We start from the raw sequence: 15,985 nt of genomic DNA, 5'->3' as shown, positions 1-15,985 counted from the left end.
GGGAATTGAACAAGGAGTTGTTAAGCAGAAAGTAACAAGAAGTTGAACATGTGGTAAATTATAAGTCTGTTCATGTTGCATAAAATGAGAAATCTTGTTCTGAAGAGAACACTAAGGGTGTGGCTAAACAACCATTTAATAAGTAGATTAATGTGGTTATGAACCATGAATCTGCTTATTAGCCACCTCAGCAGGAGCCAGAAATAGAGATAAAATTATGTCAGCAAACCACTACCAGTTTGAACTGAAGGGGACAGAGATGGAATAAAATGAAGGACAGCGATCAGATTTTTTAGGTTCTACAGCACACCACCATAGAGCTACTCAGCTGTAACGTGCTGTTCTTCAAAAAAAGAAAGAATGACACCACAAGTAACTCAGAGATCATCCATGCTGCCTCCTTGGTTTCAAAGGGTGGGATCATTGCCTCAATTTTAATAGAGCAGACAGCCTCAAATTGAAGTTCTAGGGGTGGGAAGACCCTGCAAAGCGATCGGGTGGAACCACCTGGTGGAACCACCCTGTGGAACTCTGGAGGCAGGACTGCTACCCCAGAGGGTCAAAGAGGTGGGGGATCAAAGCAAAAGGAATTATTTTTGTTTCTGGGTCTGATGGAATTTTCCTTGGTAGGTTTTGGACTTGCTTGGGACCTGTCACTACTTCCTTCTTTCTTATTTCTCCTGTTTGGCATGGGGATATCATTTCTATGACAATGCCACCATTGTATTTTGGAAGCCTATAGCTTTTCTGGCTTCATAGGTTCACAATTGGAGGGGAATTTTGCATAAGAATTAATCTTGTTTCTATTCTCATCTATGTATGATTTAGATGATATTTTATGAAACTTTGAACTTTAGACTTGTGGGTGGATGCTGGAATGAGTCAGGACCTTTGGGGCTCTTAGGATGTAATGAAAGTATTTTGCATATGATAAGGACATGAATTTGGTGAAGGCTAGAATGTTGTGGACTGAATTGTGTTTCCCCAAAATTTAATCCCTCACCCTCAAAGTGACTGCATTTGAACACAGGACCTATAAGAAGGTAATTAAGGTTAAACATCATAAGAATGGGTCCTGATCCAATAAGATTAGTGTCCTTATAAGAAGAGTGCTCTCTCTCTCTCACTCTTTCTCTCTCCCCCATATGAGGACATAGTTTGAAGGTGGCCATCTACAACCCAAGAAGAGAGCCCCCACCAGAAACCAAATTGACTAGCACCTTCAGCTTGGACTCCTCAGACTCCAGAACTAAGAATTAACTTTTGATTGTTTAAGCGCTGTAGTCTGGTATTCTGTTATAGCAGCCAGAACTAAGACACTACCATTTATCACCTTACTGCCACCCTATGTAGGAAGGCAACACTTTATCCTCTGCCATACTTCCTGTCATCTTTCCTTAATGTATTTTCATTTTGGCACATATTATCACCTAACTTACAATAAATGCATTTTAAATGTATTCTATTTTGTCTTCCCTTGTTAGAACAAAGTTCGTGAGGGCTTTTATTCTTTTTCTGTTTTATTATCTGCCATATCTCTAACACCTAGAAGACTTCCTTTGCTTCTTGTCTTTGGAAAAGTAGCCTTTAATAGACTGAAGAATATTGAATTCAGCCTAGGAAGTCAGGAAAGACAAACAACAGTATATAATGAAGACCCAAAGCAAATAAAAAATTAAAATGTATATATTAATTAAAATTGGAATGCAAAGGATGTAAATCTGGTAAAAGAGTATGTCTAAATGTAGTTTTATAGCAAAAAGTATTCTTATCAGCAGTCCATAAATTGAGGCACAGTATCTTACAGTCCTAGGTTGAGATTTTGTAAGAACAAATTACCAAGAATAATGGATACTTCCAGGAATATTCAACACATAATACTCTGCGGTCATTCCAAGAAACAGTATGTATTATTTGCTTTGCAGGAGAGTAAATACTATGAAATAATAGACGCAAATCCATTTAAGCATAATAGTTATCATATTTAGATTTATTTCCATGTAAATTGGTTGTTACATGCTGAGTTAGTACAAAGAATTATAAAAAAGATAATTAAATGCATTGAAAAATATAAAAAATAACTGCAGCATATTAGACTACATTATTTTTAACTAAAAATCTTTGGATTGTGAAAGTACCACTTAACTCCCTATTTGAAATCTGGCCACAAACTCATTGCCAAACAGCATATTCTATACTGAATTAGATTATCATCCCACAAAATACAGAATGTGCATTTCTAAGGCATAATGTATGTTCAACAATATACTAATATATTTTGGCAACCACTAAATGTCAAGCATTATCCATACAGGGTATTAACACATTAATGTTTTCATTAAAAAAGAAAGATCTCTTTCTTCATCACATTACACATTTATAGAATAGAGATCTGTCAAATAAATTACTGCAAAGTAGTTCAAGCTAAATCTTATAACACTTGAATCATATAATCGGGAGCAAATAACCTTTAAAATGAAAGACAAATGGTGAAATTTAAGGGCATTTAATTTGCATAAATGTAATGTTAACAGTCTTTTCCTGGTTACATATTTTATGCTTAATTTATATATGTCACTCTATTAGGTCCTTAACACTCTTATAGGTCAGTTTTAATTTTTTCCAATTTTATTTTACCATAATAAGTATTATAGAAGTAGTTTGTCATATATAAAAATAAGGTAATCTCATAAAAATAATTCATTGTGACTCTAGAAACAATCCAGCATCAAGACCACTACACAGTTTTTGTGTTGTCAATGCCTGTTTCAAAATAAACATTTGCATTTTAGAATCTTGTGTGTCTAAACTCATGTTTAGCTCTTAAGCTCTCAGAACTCCATACCAGAGACTTCCTCCAGGTTAACAGTCATTGTAGCCTTGGTGTGTGGAAGTCTTAAAACAAAGGTCTTCATAAGGTACATGGTTTGGTCTTCCTTTACACTGAATAAAACATTAGCATTTGACCCCCAAGTTATTGGACTTAAAGTTTTATCCACTAAACTTCTACTATAAACACTGAAATGCATTAAAATATAACTGCTCAGACAATACTGTGTCCACTTTATCAACAAACTATAAAAACCATCCATCAATTAACTATGATTTTAATGTCAGAACTGATCCATAATCTCTAATAAATTAGAAAGTGCCTGCATTATACAAATTCAATTACAGGAGTTGCATAGCAAAATGTCAATTTATACACAGCAAAATATATTTTCATTGCTGACTTTCCTTAACTCATGCTTACCTACCAGTGACCAATGAATTAGAGATGGTGAATATTACCATCCACCATTGGAATAATTTAATTGGACAAAGCAGAATAAAATTATTTCCTCTAAGGAAACTTTACCTCCAATTATTACTTCTGCTTTTCCTTGGAAGAGTGTTTGATGGGAATGTGAGTTGGCCTCACTCATTTCAATCCAAGTTAGTGATAAAGAGACTGAGGCTACCATAGGGACAAACACTATTCTTTGTAGTTCATTTCAATCAAAATTGAAATGGCTGGATATGTTATAAGAATTCGAAACCTTTCTTAATTCTCTTTCATTTTACTACATAGCCCTACCTACGATTTAATGTTAAAATTAATGGCCATATGAATGTTTACCACACATTTGCTAGAGACCATTACAATCCATCACTTGGCAGGCACTAGAATTTACTTTTATAGATGCCAGAGAAAGCACCTAAATGGCTGGTATTTTAATTTTAGTTTCAACTTGTTTCTCAAACTCACTTTAAAGTACCTAGCTTTTTCTTACTCTGGTAATTTTTAGAGCGGTTAAAATGCTGTTAAAAGCTTAAGCATAATTATGTGTCTATGCCTATCTTTGAAGGTGATAATTTTTTCCTAGGTAAATCAATTTGCTAAATTAAAATGTGAAATTCTATGTACTTGTATGTGATTGAAAATATATGTATAAGCATGAAAACAGTAACATACAGTTCAGCCTAGCCTATGGCATTTATTTGTCAATTATCCTGTTGGTTTGCAGATAATCACATCAAGCTCTCCTCTAACAAAAGAAAAAAAAATCTATGAAGATCTACCTACCTATCCATCCATATGGATATAGATAAACATATTATATTGACTATCTCTGAAATAAGGAAGTCAAAAATTATTACAGTTCATCTTATACTGGAATAGCACAAAGCTATTCTGCTAGTGGTATTTTCTCATCTAAAAATTATAAAATGTGTAATTTTCATATTCTCTTTCTCCAACAAAGCTTCAGTGGAAAACAGAGCCTCTTATTGGGTAGAAATGTTAAAATTAGAGCTATTGGGTCTGAAGATCCTAAGCATTCCCAATATTCACAGCAAAACAGACCAATGTCAAGAACTTGGTTTTATTGGGATACCCGTTTCTTTCGATTATGAAAACATTCCTGAATACTTCAGAAATGGATGTATGGAAAGATATGGAAACGAATTATTTCCAGTTTTTCATTTGTTTTGTTTGGCTTACTTTTTGTGAATTTCACATCTTACTGTGTAAAGTAATATTTAGCCTTATTGATATTTCAGAGGCCTATACAGAGAGAAGTTGTGTGAAAATGGCACATTTGCTAAGTTGTTTTTATGTATTAGTTACAGATTATCTTAAAATTTTACAAATGGCTTGTAAATGTTCCAAATTACCTATGACAAAAGTATTTCTCAATTTTAAACATCAACTTACAGCACAATAGAAATAAAACAACACAAAATAATATGGTAAAATAAAACCATGTTTACCCTTCAGGACACTAAAACTAAACACATACTGATTTTTACATAAAATAACTAAGTGAATCTTCTTACTAACAAAAATGAGAAAAAAAAGTCGGCAGTTCTTTCCAACTGCTATGCAGTTACTAAGTCACATCGTACTTATTGTAGCAGAGGTCATCTGTAGGATCTAAACAACCAAAAAGTTGTGCAAAATGCCAGCATATGGCCTCTTCAGGCAGTTGATAAAGACAAGAGCTGTACTGTGACAAAAGGGTCTCAGACTTCACTGTGGTCACTGAGTTTGCTCAAATTCTGAAATACCAGAGGAAGAAATAAGTATGTGCTATTTACTCAACTCTTAAATTGGTACCAAAGTAAAAGAACAGTAGTAACTGAAGCAAGCTGTCCAGCTAAGCCAAAGAAAATGAACATTTTATGAGGCATCAGAGTAGAGCAGTTCAAAGCTCCAGGTCCAAACTCAAACTGCTGACTCTGCAACCAGCTCTACCACTTACAGATGGTGTAATTTCCCTGGTCAGTTTCCTTGTTTCTAAAAATGGGTTAAATTATCATATCTACCTCATAAGGTCATGGCAAATTCAGTTAAACAACATAGTAAAGCTTTTAGAATATTCCTGGAATATAATGAGAGCATTCAATATATGTTAGATTTAATAATAATAGTGTTATTATTATTTTGTAAATACATACTGTTCTGATTGTATACAATAGGGATGACTCTGCGAGGCACCAAATGTTATTCTAGGGGTGAGGAAAGGCAAAACAATTCAAAACTCAAGGAAAAATTGCAGGAAATTAAAGCTCTAAGAACAATTGTAAAACTAAACCATAAGCCCAGCATTTGTAAAATAACTTTGACACTTCAGATCATGTGAGCACTAGACTCTACAAATAGTATTTCCAAAGATGGCAATATAAGCTTAGAGGCAAGATATCAGAGCAGAAAAAACTTAAAAGGCCATATTTAGAGTTTTTATATTTGAGAAAGATGGATTCAAGTCCCCAGGACAGTAGATCCTGGAAGAAGCATTTGTTGTACAAGTAAGCAGTTTGCAAATGATAGGCAACCACCCAATCCTCAGAGCGGTGGCATTGTTGGAAGATCCAAGTTATCAAACAACAGTTTATAACTGGCCTAAAAAAAGAATGGAAACATTCTTTTACCTGTAATAGAAAGTCTGAGGTGGGGTGGGGTGGGGGGGGCTAACAGATTTTAGATGCCAATGGAGTAATAAGCTAATATAAAAGATGCAAAGCTTCGATTCTATATTCTGAATATTCTTATAACTCCTTTAGGCCAACTTAATCAACTCACCTTATTTGAATGGATATGACTTATTGCAGCAGATACCGATTCAAAAAAAATTGGTTTCTCTGAGTCTAGGTTTCCATAATACGTCATTGCTTTTATCAAGGAAGCTTCAAGAAAGCACAAGTGATATAAGAATACATGTGGAAGTGCAGAAAAATCACATTCAACGTTAGTCAGGGACATTCTCTTACCTGTACAATGGGCTAACAATACATCCACACTCCTGCCTTTACAGTCCATGTAAACCTGGAAGAATTAAAATAGGATACCCACAATTAATTCAGAATAGCCAGCAGGAGGAAATAAGATGGGCTTCAGAAGAAATCAAACTTTCTTTAAAGCCGATGTTTACGAAGTCAAACCACCAGAGGGAGGCATTGTTACACAGTCAGGCATAATCTGGCAAGCGTCTAAAAGACTAAGATTAATACAGCAGGGCATCTACCTTTATTGCAACTAAATTTGACTGCTTACCTTTTCCACATCATTTAATAAAAGTAAAAACAGTGCCTCTGCTGCCCTATAAGAATGATATAAAATTGTTTTCAACCTCTTTTAATAGAAGACAAGGACCCATTTGTGAAAGTGAAGAAAGCTGCGGACCTACTGCTTGCTTTAATATTTTACAATAATTTGGACATATTCACGGGCTCTACAAACCCGGTGCATGAATGTTAAATTGAGAACCTCACTATAATCCAAGCCAAGTTTGATTACCCAACTTCCATTTTAAAAGGAATGCAAGATGAGAGATCCTAATTCATTTGTTTGGCCTCTTTTAAGAGTTTTGCCTCTTTTAAGTCCTAGAAAATCTCAAGCAGAAACAACTTATTAAAGGCTCTGATCTTAAATTTACCCAAATCAAAGTCAGTCTGTGAACTTCTGTAAAAGTAAATTTAGGCGTTTTAGTTACCAGAGGATGGATTTCGTTATATAATAGATATCTTACACATAAAGTATAGAAAGATGCATTTACAATATATTCTAATAGTGTGCATTGTACATTCAAAATTTCATTCATATTCTTCCAGCAGTAAGAAGTTCTATGTGAGAAGAATTGTGAAATAATGGGAGATATATTACTAAGCATAAATGAGAAAACAGCAAAAAGCATGGACTGCATCTTTGCCATTGAATAAATGGCTCCCATTTTTGCAAGTTAAAATGATTAATTCAAGGTGACCTCCCAGTGTTTGACTCTTTCTTAAACTCAGTGAAACATAAACACATTGCTATGGGTGGTTTGTTGATGCTGATAAATATAATCTCCAGTTCACTGATCTCCTCAATGTCCCACGTAAAAGAACAAAGAGAAGTCAGCCTACTTCCTTCAACCTACAACTCCTAAGAGAACGTTTCTCATGCTAAAGCAACTAAGAAAACAATGCAAGGAGTGTTGTTAGAAAGCATGAAGCCATGCAGGGCTGAAGAGTCCTTGTGGCTGTTTACTCTGAACCTTCTTCCATGGTGGCTGGAACTAAGAAATAATATGCAATGATATTATTTACACTTTAAGAAATGACATTTTTAAAATGAGAAAAAATAACAGAAACTAGCATTATTGAGTTCTTCCTAACTGCTAGACACTTTCTTAGGTGTTTTATATGCAATACATCATTTTTAAGCCTCACAACAACTTGATGAAGTGGGTATTTCCACTTCCAGTTTACCGAAAAGCAAGCAAACACTTAAGTCCAGATCACAGAACTAGTACATAGATGATATTTGGAACCAGGCTTAGTCTATCTTTAAAGTCTATGTTCTTAACATAGATCACGCTGTTACTGTAACCATAATGAAATAAAGAAAATAGGAATAATAAGTAAATTTAAAAGGGCAAACTGATACAAAACTGCTGGTTTTGTATATATAGATAAAACACACCTGGCTAAGGGAATGTCATTTTATGCCAATTTAAAAATAAATTGCATCAGTTGATTGATCCTGTCATTCCAGTGTACAGATCTTTAAAACCACTAAGATGAATGACGAAAAATAAGTCTTTTTTCAACATGTCCAGTGCCAAGATTGTTTGAATTTCTCTGAATTGTCAGCCGTGGATCCTAAACTCAGTGGGAGTAGGTAACCATTTCTCCTTCTTTCTTTATTAACCCTAAGTCCTGTTTGTAATATCTAGAGAAGGAAGCTAATAATTTCAGAAACCAATTTAAAATGGAATTGAACAACAACAACAAAAACCATACTGGCCTTTCCCAGTTTAAAAAAAAAAAAATTCTAGTGTTTCTCAAAATAGGATCCTTGAGCCCCCTGCATCAGAATCACCTATGGGTGTTTAAAATGAAGCTCCTAGATCAGAACCAGAACCCAGAACACTGCATTTTCAATGAGCACCCCAGAAGAGCCTTAAACACACAATTATAAGAGACTCTTGTAGACTTTAGGAACATAGAGTAAATAAAAATGCCGAATACAAGAGGCCCTCCTGTGAAGAGGAACCATGTGTTTACAATTTAGGTTCAGCTAGAAGAAAACATGAAGTATTCAGGTTGAATCCTAAGTCCAACCGTGAAAAGGTTTTATAGTGAACCACAAGAAAATAAAAATATATTAGGTGGGGAGAAAGGGCGACTTGCTAAAAATAGCCACTAGATTTCAGGCCTCTGATACTTAAACTTGAATTGTTTTAAACTATTTATTTATTTTCGAAATATCTGCCAATTCTGAAACAAAATCGCTGCCTCATTTTTACAAAATGAATAAACTGAGATCCAGAGAAGTGAGATGATGTCCCCCACACCTTAGCTAGTGTGATGCAGCTGGGACTATGCTGTGACTTCCACATACTAAGCAATTCCCCTCCACACACTCCCACCCGTATCTTCACAGGAAAGCAACACTAATGTTGACCTTTGTACTATCCTGAGTTTGAAAGGCTGGACATTTCAAAGTAAATTTAAGATATAAATGAATAGAGACACAAGGTATGCTACACCACAAGAAAACAATCCCAGTCCACAACATGAGACCTTTTCAAGGATTCTGATCTGAATCCTTTAAAAGTCAATGTCTGGTTTCCACTTTCTGACCATGCTGTGTAACTAATACAAGACTATCCCCTCCTCCACAAAGAAGTACACAACTGGACAAAAATATACAACAACCGTGTTTGGACAATCGGCACCAGGCAGGGCAGCACAGGGTGGCTGAGTTTCCTGAGAAAGGTGGACAAATGGGGTGAGCCCTCCGATCATGGCAGCTTTCTGCCGCAAAGCAGTTTCTGGGTCCTGGCATGATGAGGGGGACCCAATAAAAATGTGGCAGCTTCCCTGAGCTGCACAGACACAACCGGAGCTCAGGGAGAGATCAATGGTGAGGAAAGAACTCTAGAAATTTCCATAAGGTTTTAATTAAGTATTTGGCTCCATGTCAAGCCACGCAGGGAGGCTCTAGGTGGTCTGAGTAAGAAAACCTCTGGGAAGTAAACACCTGAAGATGAGGTGAGCTGATTCACAGGCTCAGAAGCTGGCAGAAGACTGGGGAAACCAAAGAACAGATGCTGCCCCACCCTCAAGACGTCCCACCACCACCAATTCAGGGTATTGAGGGAAAGAACAAAAAGAAATAAGAAAGAAGGTGAATTCCCTGTTGACTTAGTATTTACTAAAAAAAGAAGGAGGTTCACGCCTGTAATCCCAGCACTTTGGGAGGCCAAGGCGGGCGGATCACGAGGTCAGGAGACGGAGACCATCCTGGATAGCATGGTGAAACCCCGTCTCTACTAAAAATACAAAAAAAATAGCCGGGCGTGGTGGCAGGTGCCTGTAGTCCCAGCTACTCGGGAGGCTGAGGCAGGAGAATGGCGCGATCCCGGGAGGCAGAGTTTGCAGTGAGCCGAGATCGCGCCACTGCACTCCAGCCTGGGCGATAGAGCGAGACTCCATCTCAAAAAAAAAAAAAGGAGGGGGGGGAGGTAAAAAAATCTTAGAAGTGTCTGAGTTTTCTGTGAATTGGCAAAATTAGGTGTTCTTCCATCTGTGGAAATGAGGTTTGGAAGCTGTGTCAGTTTTAAAGCCATAAGTGGAGTGTTATTTTTTGCATACCTGGATCATGGAAACCACATGGAGATCATAGGGTAGAGAAAGAAGCACCATTGCCTGAGAGAACAGAGAAAAGCCCCTGCATTGGGCACTACTTGTGAGACCAGAAATGGTATTAGGCCAAACTGTACCCAACCGTGATGTAAGAGAAAACCTCCTGCCATCATCAAGGCACTTACTTATGCAGCCTGTGCTCTAGAATGGGCTTTTCTCCTTCCTAGAATCCTTGTAAATTGACTGCATAGGAGATCCTATGCCCACTGTATCTCAAGTCTATGTACTGTTCTCTCTGACTACCCCATGCAAATATTCTTATCCCTGACCCTCACACATACATACAACTAGAAGCTGAATAGGATCTCCTGAAAACAAATCTACAGTGATGGTGGGCAAAGTTCTACGTCCTTTGTAAATAATGGGGTGAGATGAGTATTGCAACAAGCAGGCTCAAGACTATGGAGAGAAGGTGGTGAAAACCCCTGTTACTGAACAAAAGGGAAGAAACAGTTCTAAACACAAGTTCCATAAATACCTCAACAAGCATGGAGACTCCAGAAGAGTCAAAAAAGGTAAATCCACTGCAATCCAGGATTAAAGAACACTTCTCATTAGGGCAGGACTGTGAAGCTTCTTCTGTAGGAGAAACAGAGACTTGAGTTAGGGAGAATTTTAAGAGATTTCTGCTGCTGGCTTTGTTGACTGGTGGGAAGGTAACAGTGGCCTCAAGTTTAACAACAGTAATTCTAAACACTTTTAATTTTTACATTTTTCAGTAAATTATTAATTATTCCTGAACTCTCTGATTTTCTATTACTGGAATGCAATTTCAGGTGATTATGACATGACTCAAAGAAGAAGACAAAATAGGTTAATTACCAGTATCATTTCATACATGGACAAACTGAGGTTCAGTTTAAAAGTTTAAATAATTTTTAAAGAATATCTGGCAAGTTAGTGCTAAACACAGACAGAAGCAAAGTCTCTAGACATTCTGAATAGTACCTTTTCCACAATATCACAATGTTTCCTTAGTAGGTATGCCCGGAGTAGAGCCCCGTTTTGTGGTGCCTGAAGCGTATACAATTTTGGAATCACACTAAAAAAAAAAAAACTCCATTGCTAGGGCTTGTCCCACAGCCTTGGAAGGGATCTGTATGACAGGCCCTGAAAATTAAGCTTCATTCGGTTCATAGTAAATCGGCCTCTGAATCTACCTGATGAAAACAACAAGATTTTACTTAGGAGTTCATGACCTCTTTTTGATTGATATTCTTAGGGCCACGATTTCCTTACATGATATGACCTATTTCTTAACAGTGACAGGCCACATTTGGGGTCCCTCCGAGGAGTGACGTGGCTTTCAGAGCAAATCACATATGCTGATTCCCCCACCACTGTAGGCAAAGTCTATCACTTAAATTCAAATTCATTAATTATTATGAAATTCTCTGAAAAAATTAATTCTTAATTTAAATAGCGTTGCCATTTAAAATGTTCAAGGTTTTTCTGTATAGTGGCTACATAAAAGTGGGACTGTGGTTCTTTCTCAAGTTGGGAGAAAATATGAGGGAAATAGTGCAACTAAAAAAAAATCCCGCTCGGGAGGCTGAGGCAGGAAAATGGCGTGAACCCGGGAGGCGGAGCTTGCAGTGAGCCGAGATCCCGCCACTGCACTCCAGCCTGGGCAACAGAGCGAGACTAAAAAAAAATCCCGCTCGGGAGGCTGAGGCAGGAGAATGGCGTGAACTCGGAAGGTGGAGCTTGCAGTGAGTCGAGATCGTACCACTGCACTCCAGCCTGGGCAACAGAGCGAGACTCCGTCTCTAAAAAAAAAAAAAAATCCTGCTTACAGATTTAAAAAAAGCAGTAAAATAAAAAATGAACACTGAAAATTTATATATGACAGTAACTGTTAGGAAAAGGAGAAATGCTACAAAGTAATTTCTATGTATTTGAAAAGTGGTAGTCAGGTATAAGACTTGGTTTTCAGTTTCATCTTTAGATCTGTATTTATATTAATCCAATAACATGCTATTAACTGAATAATAACTATGTTATGTTTGTACTATGTTCAAGAAGGAGTGGATAATAACACTAAATAATCAGTAACTTTTAAGGAATAATTTTTTTAAGGAGTGGGTGATAACAAATATGAGTGAGGTCTTATTCCTTTCTTTAGGAGCTTATAATACTTTTGAGTGTCAAGGATAGCAATGGTATATAAATGACATGATTAAAATGATAAAATGAATAAAAATGTGAATTTACAAAACAGAGTAGTCTCTTTGGAGTAATCAGGGAAGACAATGCAAAAAGCAGCCTTGCAGGATATATCAGATTCCAAAAAGGAGAAGTAATGTAGACATGTATGCATTCTAACCATGTGGACAGCCTTAATCAAACACTAATGACAGCTTAAGATCTCAAACTCCCTCTGCTCCCATTCAACCATTTAATGAGGACCAACTATATGCCAGGTACTCCAGTAGTGCCTTCTGTTCTGCTGTTTCTCCCAGGGCAAGGGGGGCTAAGTGGTTAGTGGACATTCAGGCTATGTTTCCTTCGGCCTGAAATGGTAAACTAGAACCTCAAGCAAAATTGAAAATAGCCACAACATAGCTCATCTACTGACCACTCAACTGTAATCATTATCATTCATTATTTGCCTGATTAAACATAAGATTTACCTCTACTAATGCAGAGGCTTTTATTTATATTTTCAGGTATAATATGCCCTGGCTTCTTATCAGAGATAGGAAAGTATTAAGACTGCAGGAAATAGAAAAATACTCTACGCAGAGAGTACTTGTTCTAATCAACAGTGGAATGTTGACTGGTCATAAATGCATTTTTGGAAATGTTCTATTAAATTTTCACAGTATAAAAATCTCTAACAATTAAATATTAGGTAAACTTTGTGAGAAAACATAAAAAATTTATATAATATACATAGGTAAAATATATATAATGGAGTTAGATGTTTTCTTACAAAGTAAGATTTAAAAATTAGTAAGACTAATCATGTTTACAATGTATATTGGAGCTTAATATTTGAAGATTTCTTACACTGACTTTTTCAAACTTTTTTTAGAAAATAAAATTTATATGGTTTCTTTAAAGTCAGTAATGAGTTGGGGCCAGATGATGCCAGTTCTTCAAAGTCAGTTGTGTATATATCTTCCATGCTTAATGACAGCATGTTGGTAGCTTAAAATCAGTGATAGTAGAAATATTTACAGCATGGAAATTGGCAAATGCTACAGATCAGAACTTCTCCACCATCCGACCTTATATCTCCACTCCAAGAATCATTTGTTATTCACCAGCATATCACTGCTTAAACGTGGGTACTCTTATTAAATATAAAGAAAATCATCAGTAAGTTTTAAAAATCCAATGGCTTTGATTAAATGAAAGACTTAAACCACTGACATATTTGACAATACATCTTAAAATAACAATGATGACACAAATTGATATCAAATTTTGTCCTTTTTTATCCACTTATACAGCCTTGTTTTTACCAAATGATACCTCTTTTATAAAATAGTACATATTTCAAAATAATCTGCAATCTAAAATTATTTGTTCAAAAATTTCCATAGAAAAAATTAGCATTCATATTTAACTTAAATATTAAGAATTAATAGATTATGAATTTTTCTAAGATATTTAAGCCTTATTATTTATTTACTACCAAACATAATAGTAATGTCTATAAGACAGGCTTGCTAGAAAGAAACTGTAATCTGAAAGAATATTAGCAGTTGTTTTATTTGGAAAATATTTCAATGCATTGCTTTTCCTGGAATATGCTCCATAAATTATTATCTATAACTGTCTGACATGAGTTCAATCATCCCTATCCACAGCCATGGCAAACATGGCTAATGAATTTTGATATTTTTTTCCACTGAGGTCAAACAAGATCTTACAATTTCCATCAATTCAGTGCTTCAGGAAGCCACTACTAGCTGATCAAAAACTTATTTGTCATTCTGAACTTAAAAAAATATTACAGTGAAAAACAATCTGTGTATATGTTACTTACAGAGATTGATAACTGCATTTAATTGACTAGAAAATGGTGATTAAAAGGTATTGAAAATTCTTAAACAAGTTTTTGTTCCTTTTCTATCCTACCATATTTCACTTCTAAATTGTACTTGCAATTTCCTTTATTTTCTTGTAATTATCTCATAATGTACATGATGATAGATTATTAACTCTGAAAGTGTTTGGGGCTTTATCAATAGTGATTTTAAAATGTCCCTTCCATTGTCTGAGAGTGTGTTCATGCCATGTTTGCTTCGTCTTTATTTTTTTATCCAACTTCCTCTGTGCTATCCCTTTAATTGAAGTATTTGTATGTTTTCAGGCCATCCAAAAATAAAAATAAAGTAAAGCAAAACAATAGGCTCATGCCTTGTAGTTGTGGATAATAATTTAAGTAAGCTATTTTAAGAGAGGCAATTCATGATTTTCTTCTAAATGAAAAAACACAGTCTTAATGGTAAAGTTACCCATTCACCCAAATGAAAATTTAAATACAATGGACATTTCTAACATTTTTCCAAAAATAAGTGAAGTTTTCTTTTACACAGTATCCTTTCAGTTCTGCCATTGCACTAATTTTATGGCTATAACCTTGTGTTCTATACTCCTAAGTAAATCAACCAGAGCAATAAAAATCACATAATCCTCGAAAAGAGTAAAGTGAATGCACAGCTAATATCCTGCCTTAAGCAAAATGAGGTAAGCTTGGAGCATGTGCAAAGGAGACAACTAATCTATACCTATGTGGAATGTGTTAAATGATGGGCTTTATCTACACAAAAACAACGTTTCAGAAAGAAATTAACCATCAGGTGTGGGTGGGTAATTAACTCCAGACTGTGGAAGCCAGCTCTCTCCTGTGGAATATTCATTAACTTCTTTAATTAAAAAATATTCATAGTTGTATAATTTAAGAGTGCTTTTTATATACTTCAAAGATTCTTGACAGTCTGTGAGTAACTCATAATTTTTTAAAAGAAGGTATTTTCTGTTGATATCAATTAACTATTGAAAAGCAGATTTATATCTCAAATTTCTCAAGAAAATAAGAAGATAAATATTGAAGACAAACCACAGCATTGCCTTTGGAAAACACGTGCACATATTATTGAACATTTCTTTCCTTCTTTCCTTCCTTCCTTCCTTCCTTCCTTCCTTCCTTTCTCCCAGCAGTCAGCTAATATAGATGTATTGAGTGCCTACTCTAAGCACTGTCCTAGAAAATATAAGTACAATGATGAACAAGGAAGACAGTAATCACTGCCTCAACAGACTCACAATCAGGTAGGGAAACTAGTCAGTTGAACTAGCAAATTAAAGTGTTATGAGGGCTGGAGATGTGCAGAAAATGCTATGGAGATGAAGGAGACCTTGTGTGATGGACAGAATAATGCCCCTTAAAGATGCACGCATTTTAATCTCCAGAAACTGCGAATATGTTGCTTACATGGCAAAAGGGACTTTGTAGATTTGATTAATTTAAGGATGTTGAGATGGGCAGGTTATCCTAGATTTTTCAGGTAGGCCCAGTGTCATACAAGGAGACAGGAGGTTCGAGGTCAGAGAAGATGTGGTGACAGAAGAGATCACATCTCTTCTGAGATTTGAAGATGAGAGAGGAGAGATTTGACGATGTCACACTGGCAGCTTGCAAATGGAGGACAGGGCCACGACCCAAGGAATACAGATGGCCTCTGAAAGTTGGAAAGGGCAAGGAAATGAGTTCTCCTCTAGACCCTCCATAAGGAATGCAGCCCTGCCAAAACTTGATTTTATCTCCAGACTCATTTCAGTGACTTCTGTCATCTAG

At 35.9% G+C, this 15,985-nt stretch overlaps 1 protein-coding gene across 3 annotated transcripts in view; it reads right to left on the bottom strand.

Moving 5' to 3' along the window:
• Positions 1-1,961: 1,961 nt before the first annotated feature.
• SLC26A7 (solute carrier family 26 member 7) overlaps positions 1,962-15,985 on the bottom strand; it is a 148,757-nt gene continuing 134,733 nt past the window's right edge. Inside the window, exons 16-19 of one of the 3 annotated variants that reach the window (XM_003821136.5) lie at positions 10,652-10,752; positions 6,253-6,307; positions 6,065-6,168; positions 1,962-5,040 (exon numbers count right to left, since the gene is read on the bottom strand). In XM_003821136.5, the coding sequence (XP_003821184.1) occupies positions 5,005-5,040; positions 6,065-6,168; positions 6,253-6,307; positions 10,652-10,752 (296 nt within the window). In that variant the 3' untranslated portion in view covers positions 1,962-5,004. The remainder of the gene's footprint in view (positions 5,041-6,064; positions 6,169-6,252; positions 6,308-10,651; positions 10,753-15,985) is intronic. The other 2 variants (XM_055116720.2, XM_055116719.2) reach the window with 2 other exon arrangements.

This window comes from Pan paniscus, chromosome 7 (genome assembly GCF_029289425.2).
Source record: "Pan paniscus chromosome 7, NHGRI_mPanPan1-v2.0_pri, whole genome shotgun sequence".
NCBI lineage: Eukaryota > Metazoa > Chordata > Mammalia > Primates > Hominidae > Pan > Pan paniscus.
The sequence above is the reverse complement of the archived record's forward strand: the minus strand, read 5'-3'. Positions and strand labels throughout refer to the sequence as shown.